Source organism: Phocoena phocoena, chromosome 15 (genome assembly GCF_963924675.1).
Source record: "Phocoena phocoena chromosome 15, mPhoPho1.1, whole genome shotgun sequence".
Taxonomy (NCBI): domain Eukaryota; kingdom Metazoa; phylum Chordata; class Mammalia; order Artiodactyla; family Phocoenidae; genus Phocoena; species Phocoena phocoena.
The window spans coordinates 86978975-87001808 of record NC_089233.1 but is presented as its reverse complement, the minus strand read 5'-3'; the positions used below and the strand labels follow the sequence as shown (position 1 = coordinate 87001808).

General features: G+C 58.2%; 1 protein-coding gene across 1 annotated transcript; it reads left to right on the top strand.

The window, feature by feature from the left end:
* The first annotated feature begins 815 nt into the window (after positions 1-815).
* On the top strand, positions 816-13922 carry YTHDF1 (YTH N6-methyladenosine RNA binding protein F1). The gene is made up of 5 exons (XM_065893037.1): positions 816-842; positions 1104-1128; positions 2180-2259; positions 9298-10818; positions 13896-13922. Exons 1-5 carry the CDS (start codon positions 816-818, stop codon positions 13920-13922), a joined length of 1680 nt encoding a protein of 559 aa, XP_065749109.1.
* Positions 13923-22834: the final 8912 nt, after the last annotated feature.

Sequence of the window (22834 nt, the reverse complement as noted above, 5' to 3'; positions counted from 1 at the left end):
AGTCGAAGGCTCCGCGAGGACAGAGGCTGCAGAAGCCCAGGAGGAGCTGCCCCGAGGACCGCAAAGCTCAGAGCCTGGGCGCCCCTCCAGGGGCTTTTGGAGGGGCGTTTGGGGGAGAGCTGTGGGGTAGAGTGGACTGCAGCCTGGCTAAAAGTGGCTTTCGGTGGGTGGCCGCACTCGCTGGCTCGAGTTTCTTCACATCTGAAGAACCAGCGCGGTGGTGCCACCAGGCTCACAACCTGCACCAGTCTGCGCCTGCACGCGCCACGCGGCAGCAGCATCATCGCCCCCGCTGCGGCTGCGGGCGAGAGGGCCGACACATGCACACCTGCTGGGCGGTCCCCGCGACGCCACTGGACACGCCCATGTGACTGCCCAGGCTCGCCCCGCCCTGCCGCGCGAGACTGGGACCCGGGTGTGAGATTCATCCCGCCGGGCGGCGACGCGCAGGCGCGGCGCGTGGCGGCTCGTCGACCTCCCGGCCTGCCCCGCGTTCGCTGACGTCGCGCAGCCTCGTCCTCGCTGCCGCCGCCGCCACCGTAGTCGCCGCTGCTGTCGCCGCCGCTGTAGCTGCCGCTGTAGCTGCCGCTGCCGCCGTTGCCGCCATTGAAGTCTGCGCCTCGTCAGTGCGTCTCGTCCCGCGCTCGCCCGCGAGCGGCCCGCGCGCCCAGCCACCGCCGCCGCCGCCCGGACGGCGCCCGGGGAGGAGGCGGCGGGCCCGGGGCCGCGAGAGCGCGGGTGACAGGCCCGGCCTCGCGGGGAGGCCCGAGCCGGCGGGCGCCCCGGCCCCGCACCGCGCCGGCTGTTCATGAAGCATGTCGGCCACCAGCGTGGACCCCCAGGTAGCGGTGGGGCCGGGGTCGCGGGGCCGGGCGCCGGGGTCGCGGGGTCCGCTCGCGGAGCGGGAACATGGGGGCCGGGGTCGCGGGGCCCAGGTCGGGGTCGCGGCGTCGGCGTCGCGGGGCTGGGCCGACGTCGCCCGGGACCGCGGGCCCGTTGGGGCCGGAGCGCGCCGCCCGCCCGGAGGGGTTCTCATGGGTAATTTTGTGTTCCCTTCTCCCCTGGTGCTGTCCGCTCGCGCGTCTGGGCCTGCGGCGAAGCAGAGAACAAAAGGGCAAGATAATAAAGGTGAGCGGAGTCCGGATGGCGGTGCGGGCCGGGAGCGGAGGGGGCGGCGCTCGCCTAGAGCTCGGCGCGCGTGTTGGGGGAGGAGAGGTCTTGCAAGCGGCAGCCAGAACCGCGGAGTGTTTCTCCCTCCTCTTCGGGGAGACGAAACCTTAGGCTGTGATATTGGGGGAGACGTAACAGGTCGGAAACAGGGAGTTTTCAAGGAGAAGCAAGCAAATCGGTGGTGAGAGTCACTCCATCTCTCCCTCCCACGGCAGGCTGGTTGATTGGGGTGGGGGAAGGGAAGGAGGCCGGGGGCCGAGCGACCTGCCTGTCTGCGGGCCCCAGGTGTGGGGCTGGCCCTGGGGCGGCTGCTGGCCTTTGGCCCTGTACGCTGGCGCCTTACCCCAGTCGTAAAGCCCCTGTCTTTTGAGCCTCTTGGGATACTCTGGCTTGGGGTCCAACCCCAAAACTCCGTCTTGGGAGAACTGGTGACGCTTCATGTTTACTCCAAAGACTGTTTTGAACCAGTGTGTGTGTTACTCGGGTGTAACCAAATACGGTTATCATGTTTTGAGATTGGAGAAGGCCCAGCACTTATTTACCTTTCCCTTCTTTTCCTGGCTGAGCGTGGTGACAGTGGAAAATAAGAGCACAGCCAGATAACAGTTAAGAAGCGTCGCTCAGTTGCAGCTTCCCAGCTTTGCTGCCCACATAGCCAGGCTTTAGGAAGCACCGTTCTCTGTCTGGAGACGTAGGTCTCAGCCCACATCATCTTTACCCAAACCTGGTTACGAGTTCCTTGCAGTATTTTGTCTGCACCTATATTTTGTCAGCATCTACCAAAGTACGATTAATTTTTATCAGAAGCGTAACCTAAGTTATTGAAAGCTTTGTATCAGCTTTCTAATTAGTTGTGTAAGTATCAGTTCTGTAATGTCTGTGCCCATTTTTAAGTAAAAGTGATTTATAGTAGAAGCTGATGGGTAGAAACTTGACTATCTTTAATTTCTGTGATTAAAAGCAACCTTAAAAAAATTCAAAGGTAATATTTTGCAACTTCTCATTCTAGTACAAAATGGTTCTTTGCATCAGAAGGATACAGTTCATGACAATGACTTTGAGCCCTACCTTTCTGGACAGTCAAACCAGGTGAGTTTTTTTATTTTTTAACATTTTTACATTTATTTGGACTGAGGTTTGTAATAAACCTTTATTAGCGTATTTCTGACTTTATTATCCTAAACAACAGAGAAGCAGACTATAAAGTACTAGAAATAAAGGAAGAGGCTGACAAAGGCTTATATTGAAGGGCAGCTTCACGTTGCAGGTGGGGCATGAGTGTGGGGAAGCTGGTTTTCTCTCTGGAGGAAATGGCGTCCCACGCGCCTGGCAGGGCCTCAGCACTGGTGGGTGAGTGATGCACTGCGTTAGACAGAGCGGGGGTGTGCGTGGTTCTCTGAAGTTTTCCGGTGACTGTTTTTAGCTTTGGATGATTGGACGTTTGGTCTCGGAGCAGCTAGAGCAGGACTCTGGAGTGAGACTCCGGCCTTGGGTTCTTCACACCACTGCTGACTGTGACGCTTCTTCGATGGCTTGCCCCCTCTGTGCTTGCTTCCTTTTCTTAGGACAGTTGGAAGAGGTGGCTCCTGATAGAGTTGTGGGGAGGGTGAGACTAGATGGTGCCCAAAGAGCTCAAGGCGGCACCTGAGTGAGATGTAGCCACCTGTTCTCTCAGGTGTTGCAGGCTTTCTCAGCCTTGGCACTAAGGGGGTTGTGGACAGAAACACTCGCTGTTTGGGGGGCATTGTAGGATGTCTAGCAGCCTCCCTGGCCTCCGTCTGTGAGATGTCATTAGTATTTGCGTACCACCCTCCGCGTAACAACCAAAAACGCCTCAGCAAACATCTGCTGGGGGGCTAAACTGTCCTGGTTAAAACCCCTGGGCTAGTTGGAGTTGAGGTTTAAGCAGAAGATCTGCCGCTTTTAAAATGCACAGTGTATGTTTGCTTTAGAGCAAAGTCAGGCTCTGCCTCTTCCCTGCGGAACGAAGCTAGTCTGCCCTTCTGTAGAACGTCTTAGAACTTTTCTCCATTCTTCTCCTCCTGCTGCACTTGGCAAGTCAGCAGCTGAGGAGCCTGAGAGACCCTGTTCAGGGGGTCCCCTGAGGGCCCACCCCTCCTCTGGGCAGGACAAGGGGCTGCTCGGTGATGGGCTTTCAGCCAGAGGTGATGGCAGGAAGTTAAGTGGACTTATTTATTTCTCTTACATGGTTTGTTCTAGCAGTGTTGTGTGTTGATTTTAACCAAAAATTCAAGGGAGGGGGTTGCTTCGCTTGGAATCTTTTTTTATAAGGTAGGAGTGGAGCAGATGACTTTCTGATGTCAGGGGAGTAGTCCCAGCTGGCTCACGCTGGAGAAGCCGCGTGGAAGGACTGTGGTGGGTTGGTGCTATCGGTGGACAGCCTTCAAACACCCTCTTCATCTCGTGTGTTAAAATGTGTACTTGTCAGCAAGACGATTAATCCGCACGCCACTTAGGAGTGAATTTATTGAGAAAACTCTTAATTGAGAGCAGACCTTCCAGAAATGCCCAATTGTTGCAGAGCGTGGGAAGCGTGCAACGCGGGAGGGCTCTTAGATCCTAGTTTTCCTGGCCTTTTCGTCGTGCGGATGAGGAACCTGAAGGCCAGAGAGGCTCTGCTGTGCCTGGTGGCAGAGCCAGGCTGTGGACTGAGGGTCGGTACCTCTCACCCACGTGTGCAGCGGGGTCCTTCGGTCCTGTGTTCGCCACTCATTTCTTCACGTGGGCTGTGATGCAGTCAGGGGTCGCTTGGGATTGTCACTGCCTCTAGATGTGGCCTCTGCCGTGACGTCCAGCCCAGACTGCTAGTGAGGAAGCCGGAGCGGAGATTGGTGTGGCAGGAAGCAGTGAGCGCACACTTCCTGTCTGTCCACTTAGCCTTTACTGAGGTGGTGTTGACGTGAGATGAACTGCCCGTGTTTAAAGAGGACGGTTTTATATGTGGCCTTTCCCTGGTACGCATGCGCACCTGTGGAGCCGTCACCGCGGTGGAGGTCGTGGGCGTATCCGTCAGCCCTGGGCTGCTTTCTTACCTTTTCTTAACCCAGCTGTGGTTTGTAGTAGCCGGTTGGAGACACTCTGGTGTTCTGATTTGTGACACCTTAGTGCTTCGGAAGACTTGGAAAGCATTTGAAAGCGTGCCTTTCCGTTAGCTGACTTGTACCACGCTCGGGGTGGGTGCGCTTCCCTCAGAAAGGCCTGGGGACCCTGCCCTCGGTGTGTGTTTTCCTTCCTAGTGGCACCCTGGAGCATCCTTACGTAGCAGACTTGAACTACGCTTCAGTCAGCTGTTTGGACACGTTGCGGGGAGAGGATGCACGGGGTGGGGGGCGGGGGGGCCCAGGGGCGAGGGGTTGGGGCTCTGGGTGGGGCTCTGACGCTGCTGGCTTGTCCTGACTTCGCCCTCCTAAGGGCCGGCCTGCTTTCTCGTTCTCTGTTTTTTTCTCTGAAAGGTAAGGAAAGACTGCAAGGACCCAGAAAGTTCCTGCTCAGAGTTTTGGAGACAGTGCCTCTGAGTTTGGCGTAGGTGCTGCTGGCCAAATGCCAGGCCGAGCATGTGGACGGAGGGGTTACCAGGGATTCTGCGTCTGCACTCCAGCACTCAGTTGTCGGCAGCCTTGTCAGTGTGCCCGGTCGCGTCTGACGTAGACAGAAAGGAGAAAAGTCAACTTTTTCGTTTTTCCTCTTTAATAATTCAGCTGTGTTCTAAGTGTAATGAGAAGCATTCACCTTTTAGGAATGTTGTATAAATTTACTCGTTTCAGGTTCTAGGGCTGATCATTTGTAGTTGGTTTAAGCCGTGCTGTTGATTGAGTCCTCTGATGAGATGTGGGTAGAGCTGCCCGGAGTGCTGTGGGGTGTCCGCCACTTGAGGGTCAGTGTGGCATCTCTTCGAGACCTCGTGTCCACTGTCTCTCACGTGCCGTCTGTCCTCCGTGGTCGAGCTGACACTTACGCCTCTCTGCTCTCTTGGCAAGAAGCTCCTGTCTGGCCCCCTGAAGGCTCCTTCCTTGGAAATGGTGCTCAGCTGTCACCCAGCGTTTCTGTCAGGGTTGGGGGCGTTTCCCCCAGCGGCACAAAGCTGGACGCACCGATGCCTTCTCGCAGCGCCTGCCCCGTGCAGAGAGCCTGGAGGAGCTCAGCCCGCGCTTTCCTGCTGCTCCACAGTGGCTCCGGGGGCCTGGGCGGGGGTCAGGGGGAGCGCTTGCTCATGGGCACTGGTTGCCTGTGGCTGCGTCTGGGAGCCGGGGGCATCCTTCAGACGCGGCGATGGTACCGCCGAGTGGCATCGGGACACACCGCTCACCGCTGTGAAGCTGCTCAGAGCCGCGCACCTCAAGGCGGGAGACAAGCGCAGAAATTGTGTGGGTGTCGGAAGCCATGGTCTCCTCTGACCTGACCTGCAGCCTGAAGCCCGGGAAAAGCGAGCGGCCAGCCGCACCCCAGGATTTTCCCCAGGAGCTGTGGGCGTGGGGGGCCTGCTCTCAGCCCTGGGTCACTTCGTCACTGCTTTCACAATTGCCCTTGGTACCTCCCCTCTTGCATAGTTTATTCCAGCCCCCTGCATCCCCCACGTAAATGCTTCTCAGCGTACGAGGTGTTCCATGTGCCTTGGGCGTCTGAAGCCTTGGGCTTTCTGTTTCTCCCTCCAATCCCTCTTCTTGGTCACTGTAATGGCTGAGTCACTTTATTGTTTGTGAACCGTAAAGCATTTGAGTAATTTCAGAACGTCTCAGAAAAATGGATCTAGAAATCAAACGTTCCAACTTTCAGGCAGGTGGTTTTGGTCATTGAGCATGAGGGTTTTTTATAAAACTGGTTAAGTTTTGTTTTAAGTATAAAAAACTTAATTATAGAATAGGTTTATGGGTTTATCGTGTTTTACTGTCTGGTTTTTCAAAGAAAGTCATCTAGGGGTAACTGTCAAGACTATTGGAGTTTATTTTGTTTGGAGTGCCCATTTTGTTTATCGCTTTTGACTCGGTGACAAGGAGGCACCCTGAAAGTCCAACGCTTGGGGGTGCCTTTTCTACTGTCACTAGACTAATGCTGCCTTGGAGACCTGTCAGCCTCCCTTTCTTGAGTCCCTAAGTTATACAAAGGCTACAGTTAGACGTGTCACACGTGAAAGTGGTCTTCGGGGGGGGCGCGGTTTTACCTGTGTCGTCCTTAAAAGAGTTTGTTCCATGCTGCTCCTTTGAGTAGCCCCGCGATACCTCTGCACAGAAGTATTAATGCACTAAGAGAAAGGGTGCGATTTGTCGTCATCCCTTTGGTTTCTGCACCCACGTCCCTGGCAGGTGAACTTGGGCCTCTTGACCTGGGCTGCACAGCTGACTAAGTAGATGGCGTGTTTGCTGTCGCAGGAGCCCAGCTGGGGAGCGTGGCTCTGAAGAGCCCGAGGCCGCGGCTGGGCGGGCTTCTGAGGGGCTGGGTGTGAGCTCTAGCAGTGCCCGAACCCTGCGGTGCCCCTGGCGGCCTTGTGTCGCAGCTCTCCGAGTGGCACGGTTCAGTTTCGCTGTGACTCGGGGCTGGGACAGTCAGCCCGAGCACTGCGGACAGTGGCCCCGAGCCCTGGTGGCGGGGGGATGCGGACCGCAGCAGGGAAGGCCCCCCGGGTTCTCCTGCTGTTCCTGGCAGCTTTGCCTGTTACTCCGCTGCTTCACTCCTGGAGTTTGGAAGGAGACCCAGCAGATATGGTAGAAGATGGGCTGCCAGTAAGCGGATGAAAATGGATTCAGTTCCCAGCACCGGAGGTCACTGCATGCGGCCTGGTGGGGACAGACGATGTCGGGAGGGCTCGGCCAGGGCCAGCTCGGAGCCCTGGGGATGGCGGTGCGGGTGGCACGCGGCATCTTCTTAGTAAACCACAGCTTCTTACCCTGTGAACTTGAAGTGAGGCGTCTTCGTTCCTTTTGTTGTATGAATTTAAGTGTTCAGGGGAGAGCTGCAGTCCAGGTTATTTCACGATTTTGCAGTAAAGAGCTGCAGCCTCACTGGTGCTCTCCTCGTAGTGACCTACCTGCATTGACACGTTGTGGGAGGAGAGGTTGGAGTCCTCCCAGGGCTGCCTCCGCCTTGGTCCTGCCTGTGGCTGGGTGGAGGATTCGGGGGTGCCGGCTGGCTCGCCTCCTCTTTCCCTGGACAGTCCTGGCTGGAGGTGGCTGAGAGCTGCCCATCTGCACGATGGGGTCTGTGTGACCAGGGTGTTGGGCTTCTGCATTAATAGTGAGGTTGGGGTGGACTTGCGGGACGTGCCAAGGTTAACACAGTACGTGTGGGCTCACGTTCTAAGTGAAGTCCTGTTGTGCTTAAGGCTGAAGCGCGGGTCAGAAGGGAGGTGCTGGCCCCGTGGGCTCAGTGTTCCGTGGCCGTGCTTCTGTGGCTCTGGTTGGATGCGTGGCTGTGTGGTTAGGATGCCACGCAGCCCTTGGGTCCTCTCTTCTCCCGAGTGCATTCCTTGTGTGCGAGGGAGGACGCGTTGATGTGGCCCCGCCACTGCTGAGGTGGGTGCCCAGCTGACGGGGGAGGGGAGTGCTGGCCTCCCTTCAGAAGGCTTGTCCCCATTGTGCTGTTGAGACACCAGTGGGCGCCAAGGTCAGAGGCTGGAGGCTTCCACCCCTGGGGCTGCCGCACCTCACAGGGCAAGTCCGCCACCCTGGCCTCCCAGGGACTGACTCTCCTCAGAGCAGCCCCTCCTGCGGGCACAGGGTGGGTGGAGGCAAGCAGGGAGGCGGGGCTGGGGGGGCCACGGTGCGGGGGCCAGAGTCACTGAGATCCTTTCAAGGGCAGTGGCTCATACGGCTCCCCTGCATTCAGAGCACTGATGACGGCCACTTGTCTGGCTTTTTCTACCCCCTGAGAATCTCAAGGATTCGTGTTAACAAGCAAATAGTCATTACTCCATTTTAAAAGTGCTTCTGGAATAGTCTGCCATCAAGTGGAGCAGCCAGCAGGAAGGAGGCGTGATTCCCAAAGCCCCAGGAATCCTAGGATGGGGCAGGGGGGAGGAGGTGTCAGTGGGGACCGGCGGCGGGTGCCTGGGTCAGCACATCCCGTGCTGGGCCGGGATGTGCCGAGGAGCTGGCCTGTCCTCCACGGGACTTCTGGGGGCTCCGGAGAGCTACTCCCTGTTCTCATTCCAGTGAAGCAGAGCCTCCTCCAGTCACCTGGGACACCAGCCACCCTCTGCCGGCCAGGGCAGCGGGTCCTCTGACTGGACGACAGGTGCGGGGTCGGGGAGGAGGGCTCCAGCCGCCGCTCTGCTTGTAGAACTTTCTGGTTACTTGGGAGAACTATGCAGAAATCGGACCAGAGAACTCCACGTTTGCCCCCGCTCTTGCTTTCCTTCACAGCCTTTCCGCTCTCGGGCCCAGTTCTGACTAGAACCCCTGGGTGAGTCTCTCTGCAAGGAGACGTCTTCCCAGAACTGCTGACCCCAGGTCTAAACCCGGCCCTGGGCAGCTTTCCTGAACCCCGCCCCCCCCAAGGGGAGGCCCTGCTGCTACTTAAACTCCTCCCAGGGGTTCCGGCCATCACACGGAGGCACGTTTTCAGTAAGGGTCTCCCCGCTGTAGCCAGCTCCCCTCTGAGAGCCCCAGGAAACGGTGGGGACTGAGGGGGCCAGACCCCTTTGGGCTCAGGGGTAGGGGCAGGGCGGGAGTCCTGGGGGTCATCCAGGTGGGTCATCAGCACGCCTGTAGCCCTGAGCTCGTGGCTGCTGCCTCTTAAAGCTTGCTCACTTGGCGCTGTGCTGTCCGTGCTGTCAGTGTCCTGTGTAAGCATTATTGCCAGTGGGACAGGGACCTGTTCCTCAGGCTGAGTGCCTTGAAGTGGGCCACTCTTCAAGGTGCAGTGGAGGGGTTGCTGAGAAGATTGCTGTCACCTAACTTGAATCCAGATCAGTTGCAAGTGGTCCTTTTGTTTGGAGTGGCCCCTGGGTCGTCTGGGCATCGCCGTCTCTGTCCTGGCTGGGCCCGCTGGGAGGGGAGCTGGTGCTGCACAGGCCTATTCCCCACCAGCCTGCGCTGAAGTGGGTGCGCTTGACGTGGCAGCGCTTCCTCCGTGTCGGGACACGTCTAACTCATCACGTGCTTGTTTTCGCAGAGTAACAGTTACCCCTCCATGGCCGACCCCTACCTGTCCAGCTATTACCCACCATCCATCGGATTTCCCTATTCCCTCAATGAAGCGCCATGGTCTACCGGAGGGGATCCTCCAATCCCATACCTCACCACCTACGGACAGCTCAGTAACGGAGACCATCATTTTATGCACGATGCTGTTTTCGGGCAGCCTGGGGGCCTGGGGAACAACATCTATCAGCACAGGTTTAACTTTTTCCCCGAAAACCCCGCCTTCTCGGCCTGGGGGGCGAGTGGGTCTCAGGGGCAGCAGGCTCAGAGTTCAGCTTACGGGAACAGCTACACCTACCCGCCGAGCTCCCTGGGCGGCACGATCGTGGACGGACAGACGGGCTTTCACAGCGACACCCTCAACAAGGCCCCTGGAATGAATAGCCTGGAGCAGGGCATGGTGGGCCTCAAGATCGGGGATGTCACCACCTCTGCAGTCAAGACGGTGGGATCGGTCGTCAGCAGCGTGGCGATGACGGGCATCCTTTCCGGCAGCGGCGGGACGAACGTGACCATGCCGGTGTCGAAGCCGACCTCGTGGGCAGCCATCGCCAGCAAGCCCGCCAAACTGCAGCCGAAGATGAAGGCGAAGAGCGGGCCCGCCGTCGGGGGCGCGCTGCCCCCTCCGCCCATAAAGCATAACATGGACATTGGCACCTGGGACAACAAGGGGCCCGTGCCCAAGGCCCCGGCTCCGCAGCCCCAGCCGGCCCCCCAGGCGGCCCCCCAGCCCCAGCCGGCCGTGCAGCCCCTTCCCACCCAGCCCCCCCCTCCGGCCCCACCACAGCATCCGGGCCCCCAGCAGCCGCCCCAGACCCGCTGGGTCGCCCCTCGCAACAGAAGCACGGCGTTCGGGCAGAGCGGGGGGACCAGCGGCGACAGTAACTCTCCCGGGAGCGCCCAGCCCAGCGCCACCCCGAGCCCGGAGTCCCACCCCGTCCTAGAAAAACTGAAAGCCGCCCACAGCTACAACCCCAAGGAGTTTGACTGGAACCTGAAGAGCGGCCGCGTGTTCATCATCAAGAGCTACTCGGAGGATGACGTGCACCGCTCCATCAAGTACTCCCTCTGGTGCAGCACGGAGCACGGCAACCGGCGCCTGGACAGCGCCTTCCGCGCCCTCGGCAGCAAGGGGCCCGTCTACCTGCTCTTCAGCGTCAATGGCAGCGGCCACTTCTGCGGGGTGGCTGAGATGAAGTCACCCGTGGACTACGGCACCAGCGCCGGGGTCTGGTCCCAGGACAAGTGGAAGGGCAAGTTCGACGTGAAGTGGATCTTCGTCAAGGACGTGCCCAACAACCAGCTCCGGCACATCCGGCTGGAGAACAATGACAACAAGCCGGTCACCAACTCCCGTGACACCCAGGAGGTGCCCCTGGAGAAGGCGAAGCAAGTGCTGAAGATCATCGCCTCGTACAAGCACACCACCTCCATCTTCGACGACTTCTCGCACTACGAGAAGCGCCAGGAGGAGGAGGAGGTGGTGCGCAAGGTGAGTCTGGGTCCCGGGGGTGCGGTGGGTCGCTGGCAGGGGCGGGGGACGTCTGAGTGGTCGCCACCCCGGAACCCGGGGTCCTTTTCCAGTTGTTAAGAAACACTGGTGCACACACTCTTGTAAAGGGCCTGCGGGTGACTTGCTCCTTTTCTCTTTGTGAATTATGGTGTTTTCTAGAACAGTGCTTCCTAGTCTCTGTCCAGCCAGGAACACTTAGAAATACTGTTCTGTGGCCCCGGGGTGGACAGGCGGGGCCGCTGGGGCGGATACCCCACCGAGGGCCTCGCTGGGCGTTGCCCTCAGCAGTGGGGACGCTCTGGTCTAGGGGTCGCTGCTTGCTTCTCTCTCGAAAACCCAACATCCTGCAGTTTTTGGAAACCTGAGTTTGCTCGTCTAGAGAGTAGAAGGGCAGGGGAGGGGGAGGTTGGAATGCAGGCAGTTCATAACTGAAATGTGTGCATCTAGAGTCACAGCGAAAACCCTTGGGTGGGTCTCTGAGTGAGTCCCAACCTCCTGTGACAGCCCACGGAATGAGTCTGCTCTGTAGGAGATCAGGGCTCAGAGGCCTGTCAGTTGGCCCAGAAATGGGAAAAATAAGGACATTGTGACACACTTGGCAAAGCACTTCGTTCAAGAGAGTTCGTCCTGAGATTCTTCCTGCTTTTTTGGTGTTAAAATGTTCTTTCTTTCATGAAATGTCAGTTGATAATAGGTGGGTTTTCAACCCCTGTTTGGTCCTCTGTAGTACCAAAAAAAAAAAAAAGCGTTACCCATCTGGGAAGTTCAGTGTCCTGAGTGTTTTCCGGCAGAAAGGCTTGTAAATGGGATGTACAGAGAACCCAGTGCCGGTAGCGGTTTTAAAGTTGTACAAAACTAACAGCTCACAGTTTGCAAAACTTTGAAAGCAGGTTGGTCCCACTCTCACTCTTGGGCGGAAAGGAGAAGGGCTTATTTCCAGTTACTGCGAAATTGGGTATAAAATGAAACACCAAATTGCTGGATTTGCAGGGACAGGACGGAGATCCCCTGGTGACTGGGCGCCGGCTCTGCGTGTGTGGCGTCTTAGGTGCTGTGGCCCTGGGTCCTGCTGGTTGTGATGAGCTGAGGGGTAAACTTCTGCCCCGCCCTGGTGGGTGTTTGAAGGTGCTGGTGACCTAGAACTTGCCTCGTGATGGAGCTGGCACGTCGGGAACGGGCGGAGGAAGGAGCAGCCCTCCCTCAGACCCTCGGGGCCCGAGGCTTCCAGGTGTTACTGTAGTGGGCTCGGCCCGGTGTCCTCTGTCGCCCGGTGTCCTCTGTCGCCTGATGTCCTCTGCCACTGGGCTACGCTGTGAGGCTTCCCTGGGCTGCTCCCCCCTCCCCCTGGGGCAGCGAATGCTCCAGAAGCAGGTGAGCGCCTGCGAGGAAAGGTGCGCGGGCCAGCTGGGCTGAAAGCCTTTGTCCACAGGGGTCAGCGTTCCATTAATCCATGTCTGGAAGCCCGACCTCTTGCTGTCCTGGTGGCCTCTCTCGAGCTCGCTGGACTGTAGAGGAGTGGAGGTGGGTCTCAACTTTGCCCCAGAAACTTCCACCAGGACGCTTGTCTTCAGGGTTCATTCTGGAGTCGGCAGCTGGCGCTGCTTTCCATGCAGGAGTTGGGTGTGTCCTTAAGAAAGACGGGTACTGAGATGAGGTTGGGAGCCGCTCCCTTAAAACCCTGAGCTTGCTGGCGAGGCCACCGTCACCAAGAAGGCCGCCCTGGAGACTTTCAAGAAGTCCTTTTGTTGATCAGCTGGAGTTTGACTCCATTGCTTTGAAATGATCCTGATGCTTAGAAACGCGTTGTGTTGAAGGTAGGATGCACTTGCCCTTCCGCAGGAGTGCTGGCGGTCCTGCACCTCAGCCGTCCATCTGAAAGCCAGCTGGCTCCTTAGGGAAGCACCAAGTCTTGTGGCAGCTGGGTCAGACCCAGCCCTGCAGGCCTCTGGGTGTTAAATGTAGAAACAGCCACTGCTTAGGGCACTTAAAATAGTGTAGGTTTTAAATGACAGAGTCAAGCTGAAGAGTCCCTCATACGACTGGCCTGGCCACGGTCCAGGGTCAGCTCTGCACAGGCACGGCAACTCAGTGGAAAACCGGGCAGAGACAGGGTTAGGAGTGCGCCTCCTCTGTTGGGTTTGCTGTGAGGAGAGGCTGTTCACAGTCTCAGGGGTGGTGGTCCTTGTAGTGGTTGAAGGGAGTCGGGGCTTTGGGAGGTGCCCACCCTTGTCGGCACCACTCCAGCCGCAGCCACTTTGAACTCCAAAGAGGCTTGCATTGCTCTCCAGGAGGGGCGGTAGCTGTGCTCTTCCTCGGAGGATGCAGAACACAGAGTTCCTGATCCTTCCAGTTCAGAGTTCAGGGTCGGGAGGCAGTGTTAATTCTTGGAGCTGCGGCCATCCACCCACCCAGCCCGGCTCACCCACATGCTCTGGGGCTTTTCAGGACGGTGAGACGGTTTGAAAAGCACCGCAGGTGCCCTGCCCTGGTGACGGCACGGAGGATGTGGGGGAGTCGGCGTCTTATGAACCTGAAGACACACGCGGTCTGTTTCTAGCAAAAGAGAGGGTTTTGCTTGTGTTGTACATTACACGTGTAGTGATCCCGAATGTTTGGGCATTGCGTCATCGACCAGCCCCTGTCCAGCAGTGTCCATTACCAGCTTCATCCTGCTTGGGGGGAGCAGCAGGAGGGGGACTGTTCCATGTCTCAGCTGAACCGTAAGTAGAGGCCTAGATGGCTTCCGGCAGGCAGGCAGCCGTGGGGAGGGACTGAGCTGCGGGTCACAGGCTTGTCACACACTTTGGGAAAGGTGATCCTCTTGGTGGGAGGAAATAAACTGGCCAGGGGAGTCTTCCCTGCGCGGGTGGCCACCACGTCAGGCGGTTATTAGGCGCCCATTCCGTGTGGCCAGGACCCCGAAGCTTGGAACTGTCTTGGGCGGTGGCCCCTGCAGGGAGCCGGGTCCAGATCTGGCCACAGCACCTCGACCTGGAGGGAATTTGTCTGCACGGCATGTTCGCTCGCTGTGTTAAGCTGCTTTTCTCTTTTTACAGGAGCGGCAGAATCGAAACAAGCAGTGAGGACGAAGCAGGTTCTGTACCGTCAGACGTGGGGCTGGCGCGGTTGGAGAGTGTGTGCTCGGTGCTGTCTCTTGGCGTCGGCTCTGGCCGGCCTCGTGCAGGGCTCGACTGCTCGCATCTTTACGTTCTTTGTAGTTTATTTTCGCCCAGATGATCCGCACTTGTTTGTATTTTTTCTGTGTGTTACAGTATTGTAGAACTCACTAATAAAGGACTATGTTTCCGTCAGCTTATCAGTCCCACTGACCTAATGTGAAATATAAGTATCCTTAAAAACAAAAACCTAATCCATCCCAAAGATTTATTATTATTATTATTGGTGAAACTTACGTTCTTATGTTCACGGTCATTTAATATCTTTACATGAGACTTCTTGTCTCTCACCCCTTTTGCTTTAATAGCGAGCGTAAGAACCCGGGCGTCATCCGGCATTTAGCGTGTTCTGTTCAAGGGCTTCCCTTCAGGATATGCCGAAGTCACAGGCTGATGACCACCTCGTCAGCCACTTTGCCATTTCGTCCGTTACCTGTCGTCTGAATGCTGATCTGACTGGCCAGAAGGATAAATTCCAGTCTCCCCAGTTTGGTGAACCTGCTGTTTCCTGGGAACACGGGTCTTGCACAGCCGTGCGCGCCCGGCGGCTGCTCTGCTCCTACTCAGGCGGTGACCACAGGCCCGCGTGCGGAGGCCTTCCTCGTGTGCAGGCCGTTCGCTCCCCCTTTTCTTCACTGGAGAGTCCTAATGCCGTTTCACGTTTTTATGCCAATAATGCTGAGCTTTAAACCTGGGATCTGGTAGTCCAGACGGTGTGATGGATGATGCCACCGATTGTAAATTTCAGCGTGCGTGTCTAGTTTTTTTCCTGTTGAATGGGTACAAAAAAGCAAACAAACAGAAAACCTTTTAGAAACTGAATTTGCTGTCGTGTCTTGTGGAACGAGGGGCCTCCGAAGCGCTCGCCACGGGAGTTTGAGCATGAAAGCGGTGTGCACGCCTGCCTGGCGCCCCGCGCACGAGCCGGGCAGAGCCTCCCGTGCGGAGCGCAGGTGCTCTCTGAAAGCTGTCAGGCCCTCCGAGTTACAGTTTAAGCCGTTTTATCTAGACTTGTATTTAGAACGTGTCACTTTCTCTGAACTGTTATTGCCTGTACGGAGTCACAGACGACATCGGATAACTTCCTCTAGGAGAATACAAGCCTTAATAAACAATACCTATTTAGCAAGTCTGCGGTCACTTCATTCTTCACCCCGTTTTACCGGTTGATGTTTTTGTTTGTTTTTTGCGGTACGCGGGCCCCTCACTGTTGTGGCCTCTCCCGTGGCGGAGCACAGGCTCCAGATGCGCAGGCTCAGCGGCCATGGCTCACGGGCCCAGCCGCTCCGCGGCATGCGGGATCTTCCGGACCGGGGCACAAACCCGCGTCCCCTGCATCGGCAGGCGGACTCTCAACCACTGCGCCACCAGGGAAGCCCACTGGTTAATGTTTTACTTGCAGAGCTGGTTAAAAGGGTCACTTCGAGAGGTCCGTGTGCGTCTCCCACGTCTGCCAGCCGTTTCTCACGTGTGCTTGGCCGTCGGGTGGCCTCAAAGAGCAGGTGGCTCCCGGCTCGTCAAGTGGTCGGTGGGCGATGCGCTGATGGCAGTGCTGTGACACGGTGCCCTGCCTCTTCCTGCGAGTCAGCGGCAGAAGCCGTGACAGAATCAGCTACCAACCGGCCTGTGCACCTGTTCCTTAAATGGCACAGGCTCTGAAGGTGACCCCCAACGCTGCCGGCTCGCACCAGCCCTGGATCAGAGGGCGGCTGCCCTGCTGGCTTTGGGGGCACTCGGGCCTGAACGTTCCCGAGGAGGGAAAGCTACGCAGGTCGCGGTGTGGAAGGGTCAGCGGGGACCTCGCGTCACGTCTCGCTTACAAAGGGCTGCTGCTTGTCTGCCCTCCCCCCAAACCCAGCCGGTCAGCCCACCCAGAAGCCCACCCGCGGGGAGTCTTAGCTCTGCGGTGGCTTCTGTCCGCCCAGTGTGCTCCACACATCCCTCCGGCTCCAGAGGTTTCCTCGGAGGGTCTGACCGCAGACCGCGTCCTCACAGGCTGGCCCATGGGCGGCTCTTGCGCACTGGGTGTTAAACTGTCCAGTGACAGGGAGGCCCGGACAGAGGCGGGCTTGGCCTGCTGGTGGCCTGTGGCTTCTCCCTCAGTGGGCCCTGTGCCTCGGGTCCCTTGCCATCCAGGAAACGGGGGGTGGGGGAGGCTCATCGGGCACGACGACAGCCTGAGCCCAGGCCCACGAGCAGGTTCCTGTCAGGGCGCGGGGTCCTCGTGTCCCACCAGCGAACGCCGTGGCCGCCAGCGGAGTCCTCGTGTGGGCTACTCAGCCTTGTGTGCAAACCGCTCCTGCCCCCTCCCCAGCCTCCCCTGCACGGCCCCTGCGCTGGTTTCTCCCGCATCCTGGAGCCGCTTTTGAGCTTTGCACGCTCAACTTTTTTCGAAACCAGTGTGTTGTAAAAGGAATTTGAGCAGTTGTCCTGCACCGTGTCTTTACTCCAGTGACGGGATGAGTCACACGGGGAACCTTTTTGAGCTGAGCGATCACCCGGTGGACCACGTCTTCCTGTACTGGAAAGGCCCCCAGAGGAGGGTGCAGGGGAAGGGGGATGGGAACAGCCATGTGCCAGGTAGTAACTTGGACCCCTCCTCACCAGGCAGCGGGTCTAGGGTAGGTGCCACCTGGACGCAGCCTCAGCACCCACCCGGGGGCCCTGGCTTCACCCCTGACGGCAGCCTTCCTGAGGGCAGCTCTGGGAGCGACCAGACGGGTGCCCGACCTGCTGGCCCCCGTGGTGACACAGGGCGAGGCTCCCGTCGAGGGTCCCAGCGGATGCAGAGCCGGGAGGCGCAGGAATACCCCTCCAGGTACAGGGCGGCTCTGGGCTCTTGCAGGGTGGCAGTGCGGGTTGTGGTTTCTCATGTGACCAGGCTGCGCTCTGCCCCGCTGGAGTCTGGGAGGGGAAGAGAGATGAGGGGCTGGTGGCCGACCCCTGCTTGACATGGTGACAGGGTGAGGTGACATGGGGAGGGCCATGTCACCTCAGCCCTGCTTAACTGGCTCGGAAATTAGGGGCTTCCATAGGTTGAGGGGAAGGGGCTCTCCCCGGCAGGGGCCCAGCCAGGCCGGGGACCCAGGGCGCGGTGCTCTGGACGAGTAGTGGCCGGAGGCGGCGTCCAGCCCCGGAAGCACCCCTCCCACCTCCCAGGTGTCAGTTCTGCCACCACCTCCATCCGGCGGGAGGAGACCCCGAGCCGTCCCTCTGTCTCGGGACAGTTTGCTTGGGTTGGGTTAGTGGTGGCCTTGGCGTCCCCAGGGCCTATGGGAAGTGTCGGCAGGGTGGCCTGCCTCGCTCCTGTCTTGGTGGGAGAGACTGAGGGGGGGAGCAAGTACCATTTCTCAGTCTACGTCGAGAGGTCAGGACGGTGGGCTTGATGAGCCCCCAGAAGGTCCAGGTCCCTGGGCGGAGCTGCTCCATGGGCTGGGGAAGGCCTCACTCCCCTTTGCTATTTTGGGGGGCCTGCCACCCCCTTGGTACAGGGCTTAGGCACCTGGAGATGGAGAGGGTACCGGGTGCCGCGAAAGGGGACCCTGGTCCCAGGTCGGGGAAAGCTGCTCACAGAGGCATATTCCAGGGGGCTAGGATGGGGGTGAGGGCTGGTGAGGAAGCCACATTCTTTGTTTTCAAACTTTTAATTTGGAAATAATGTCAGATTTACAGGAAAGCTGTGAGAAGAGGAATAGAACAGAGAATACCTTTCACCCAGAGCTGCTTGTCGCCGGCGTTTCGCCCCATTTCCTCGAGCATTTGCTGGCTGTGTGTGCGTGGGTGTGTGTGCGTGCGTGTGCGCGCGTGGGTGTGTAGGCGTGCCATTGTCTTGTGTGTGTATGTGTGTGTATATATAGGTGTGTGCATGCGTTATGTATGTGTGTAGATGTGTGTGTGTGGGGTACATGCGTGCCTGGGCGTGTGCAGGTGTGTGTGTGCACATGTGCGGTATATGCACGCGTGTGTATGTACAGGTAGGTGTGTGCTGAGTGCATGTGTTGCGTGCGTGTGCTCTGCCCCGTGTGAGGTCTGTACGGAGCTCGCAGCAGGTGGTCACACGTGTTGGGCTGCAGCGCGTCGTCAGGCTCCAGTGAGTGGACGCGGCTGCGCCCAGTTTGGTAACCAACGCAACAGTGTGCCTGAGAGCATCCTGGGGGCGCTGCTTCCTGGCCAAGCCTCCCTGTGGAGGAGGCCTCAAGGTCATGCTCAGCCCCCACCCCGCTCCCTGCTCTGGACCAGGAGCCGCGGCTCCTCGCCGACCTGGTGGGGAGGCCTCGGGGTCGATCTTACCCCTCCAGCTCGTTCCGCCGAGGCCCCTGGGTGGCCGCCTCTGGCGATTGCTGTCCAGGGCCGGTGCGCCGGGAGCGCCGGGGCCAGGTGCTTGGTGGCCAGGAAGCTCAGGGCAGTAGCCCAGGGGAGCGGAAGTGGGTTTAGTCCCTGGGCCGCTGCAGGTGGTGGGACGCCCTCCGGCAGAGGCAGGGGCAGGGGTCCAGGGCTGGGCCAGCAGGCGTTCAGCAGGGCCTGGCCCGCTGGTGGGATGAACTGCGGTGTCTCCTTGCTCACGTGAGACGGGCTGCCAGCTCCGCGGGAGGCCTGGCATCCGAGTGGTCCTGAGTAACGACTGCCCTCTGCGCCCCACTGCGGTGGCAGGGGCTGGACAGCCGCTCCCCACCCGCAGTGTGAAGACAGCTGCTGGCAAAGGTTCTGACGTGGCCCAGGTAGGGCAGGGTCCGTGCTTCATGCCTGAGCCCTGGGACAGTCCCAGTAGAGGACAGTTTCCAGGGAGTGGCCGGGGCCTATGGTTTGCCCCCCTTTTTTTTTTGCCGAATGGCACCCTTTGCCCCAGTCACCTCCCCCTAGCGATGTCAGTGTTCCTTCCTGCCCAAGTGCAGGCCTGGTGCAGGCACCTGAAGCCCGTCACCACATGAGTGGACGTGTCCCTTCGTGCAGGTCCCCAGGGCCTCCCACCGTCCCCAAGCCCTGCAGTCACTGGAACCTGGAACTCGGTCAGCCTCTGGAGCTCTGGTCACTGGCCTCTTTCAAAGGGACAGGGCTTGTTGACACAGTCCCTGCCACGGTGGGCCCCTGGGCCCGCGGGGGGATGAGGCCCCCGGGGGTCACAGAGCACATTCAGAGGGCGAGCAGGCTGGCAGAAGGAAGAGGCTGGTGTGGACCAAATGAGGGGTCCCAGCTGCACAGGAGGCGGGGGCGCTGGTGGGCTGGTGGGGGGTAAATGTGGGTGCTGCCAGAACACACACTGCCCCACCCGGCCTTCCTGGGACAGTCCCCACCGGTGCCTTACTCTTGGGCAGTGTGACGGAAGCGAAGCTCAGGGCTGGCCCGATTCACCCCGTACCTGGCGGCCGGGGGTCCCAGGAGGGGATGGCACGGAGCTGGCTTCGCTCTCGCCTTGGGTCACAGTTTTTCCGCCACTGGCTGTGGAGGGGCGTGGCCTGGTGGACGCCAGGATGGAGTGGGGCGTGGCTGGAGAGGAAGGTGGACAGACCTTTGGCAGCCCTGGACCATGGGATGGGTCCTGGTCCCAGCTTCTCTGGCTGCTGGTGAGGGACCCCCAGCTCCAGGGGGTGGGGGGAGTAAGGAAATGACCACCAGAAGTGCCTGTGCCCTGGGACGCCTGCCCTTGGGGCGGTCAGGATGGAGCTGAGGCCTGAAGGGCTATCTGGGGAGGGGGGGGAGGGTTTTACAGTTAGAGCAGCGGGGAGTCCAAAGGGCCCTGCTTCTTCCCAACCCTCAAGCTGCCCTCTGTGCTCTGCGCGCGCACACACGAGGACACACGTGCACAGTAACATACATAAAACACAGATGTGCGCGCGAGCAAACATACCTGCCCGATGGTGTGCACATATGTAAGCCATCACACACAAACATCCACGAACACGTAACAATCCACATACCTGCAGTCACACATGGGCCCCGTGACACTGACGGTTGGTTGTAAAGGTGATGATGGCTCAAGACGAGCAAGGGCCCCTTGGGAGGAATCCTACCTGACCCTCCGTCTGGGCGTAGGTGCTCTGCATGTGGGGAAAGTGGGGTTTATCTGGGAATGGGCCTTCTGTGGGCTCTTGGGGCATCATCTCCAGACTTTGTACAAGTGGGCTCTGAGAGGGATGGCCATGGTGCCTTGTAAACCAGGAGGCAAGACTGCGTGCCTCTGGGGGGTCTGTGCTTCTCTGGTTGCAGTGTGGGTGGGTGATGCGATTCGGGAGCCAGGACAGGGGTCTCCCCTGACATTTTTTTTCTTTATTTTTTTGGCTGCATTGGGTCTTAGTTGTAGCGTGTGGGCTTCTCTCTAGTTGTGGCATGAGGGTTTTTTTTTCCTCTCTCTAGTTGTGCCACGCAGGCTCCAGGGCACGTGGGTTCTCTACTTGTGGCGCGTGGGCTTAGTTGCCCCGTGGCTTGTGGGATCTTAGTTCCCTGACCAGGGATCAAACCCGCGTCTCCTACATTGGAAGGCGGATTCTTTACCACTGAACCATCAGGGAAGTCCCCTTCAAGGGTCAGCTGGGTCTAGGGCTGACTGGGCAGTGATGGCGGAGGCCTCAGTGGCCTGGTGAGAGCTGTCGTATGTGGGGTCGGAGACCTGAGCATCACACCCAGCTGGCACTGAGAGCCCCACACTTCACCACTCAACTCTCAGCTGTTCACCTCACCCCATCAACGCCTTTCCTGAGTGCTCAGTATGTGGCCACCCTCCTAGGAGCACATGGGTCTTTTGAGTGATCTGTGGGTGGCCACAGGTTCAGTGGGTCTGCATCCTCTTCATTCTGCTTGCCCACCCCCACTGCTGCAAAGGACTGAAAACAGGACAAGCCAGAGGGAGTTTAGTGACCTCATCCTGTGAGGTCCATGATGGTGGTGATGGTGCTGCCATTGCTGATACTGATGATGGTAGTGGAGATGACAGTGGTGGTGACGGTGGTGATGGTGGTGGTGATGGTGATGGTGGTGATGGTGATGGTGGTGATGGTGATGGTGGTGATGGTGGTGATGGTGGTGATGGTGATGGTGGTGATGGTGATGGTGGTGATGATGGTGATGGTGATGGTGATGGTGGCGGTGATGGTGGTGATGATGGTGATGGTGGTGATGGTGATGATGGTGGCGGTGATGGTGGCGATGATGGTGATGGTGGTGATGGTGATGGTGGTGATGGTGATGGTGATGATGGTGATGATTATGATGGTGATGATGGTGGTGGTGACGGTGATGGTGGTGATGATGGTGATGGTGATGGTGGTGATGGTGGCGGTGATGGTGGTGATGATGGTGATGGTGGTGATGGTGATGGTGGTGATGGTGGTGATGATGGTGATGGTGATGGTGATGGTGGTGATGGTGATGGTGATGATGGTGATGATGATTATGATGGTGATGATGGTGGTGGTGACGGTGATGGTGGTGATGGTGATGATGGTGATGGTGGTGGTGATGGTGATGATGGTGATGACGGTGATGATGGTGATGATGGTGATGGTGATGGTGGTGATGGTGATGATGGTGATGGTGATGGTGATGATGGTGATGGTGGTGATGATGGTGATGGTGATGATGGTGATGATGATTATGATGGTGATGATGGTGATGGTGACGGTGATGGTGGTGATGATGGTGATGGTGGTGATGGTGATGGTGGTGATGATGGTGATGGTGATGGTGGTGATGATGGTGGTGATGGTGATGGTGGTGATGGTGGTGATGATGGTGATGGTGATGGTGACGGTGGTGATGGTGATGGTGGTGATGGTGATGGTGGTGATGATGGTGGTGATGGTGATGGTGATGATGGTGATGATTATGATGGTGATGATGGTGGTGGTGACGGTGATGGTGGTGATGATGGTGATGGTGATGGTGGTGATGGTGGCGGTGTTGGTGGTGATGGTGGTGATGGTGATGGTGGTGATGATGGTGATGGTGATGGTGATGGTGGTGATGGTGATGGTGATGATGGTGATGATGATTATGATGGTGATGATGGTGGTGGTGACGGTGATGGTGGTGATGGTGATGATGGTGATGGTGGTGGTGATGGTGATGATGGTGATGACGGTGATGATGGTGATGATGGTGATGGTGATGGTGGTGATGGTGATGATGGTGATGGTGATGGTGATGATGGTGATGGTGGTGATGATGGTGATGGTGATGGTGATGATGGTGATGATGATTATGATGGTGATGATGGTGATGGTGACGGTGATGGTAGTGATGATGGTGATGGTGGTGATGGTGATGGTGGTGATGATGGTGATGGTGATGGTGGTGATGATGGTGGTGATGGTGATGGTGGTGATGGTGGTGATGATGGTGATGGTGATGGTGACGGTGGTGATGGTGATGGTGATGGTGGTGATGGTGATGGTGGTGATGATGGTGGTGATGGTGATGGTGATGGTGACGGTGATGGTGGTGATGGTGGTGATGATGGTGATGGTGGTGATGGTGGTGATGGTGATGACAGTGATGATGGTGGTGACGATGGTGATGATGGAGGTGATGTTGATGATCATAACATTTACTGAGTGAATGTGTCTGAGCTCACTCTTCAACCACAGATGAGGAAACCGAGGCACAGAGAGGTGAAAGAATTGGGTGAGGCCTGAGACTGGTCATGACCGATGGCGGAGGGGGCCCACATTCCTGCCTGCTGTTTACAAGAGGCTCCTGCTCTGTTCCAGACTCAGTTCCAGCCAGGTTCCCTCTCTGCCCATCAGGGTCCCACCCCAGACCTTGGCGGCACTTGTGGCCTGGTCCCTACAAGGGGCTCAGAAATGTTTGTTCAATGAATGAAGAGC

Coding starts and splice junctions, on each gene's coding strand:
- YTHDF1 (XM_065893037.1), top strand. CDS start 816: ATGTCGGCCACCAGCGTGGACCCCCAG. Junction 1,129..2,179: donor AAAAGGGCAAGATAATAAAG/GTGAGCGGAGTC, acceptor TTCTCATTCTAG/TACAAAATGGTTCTTTGCAT. Junction 2,260..9,297: donor TTTCTGGACAGTCAAACCAG/GTGAGTTTTTTT, acceptor TTGTTTTCGCAG/AGTAACAGTTACCCCTCCAT.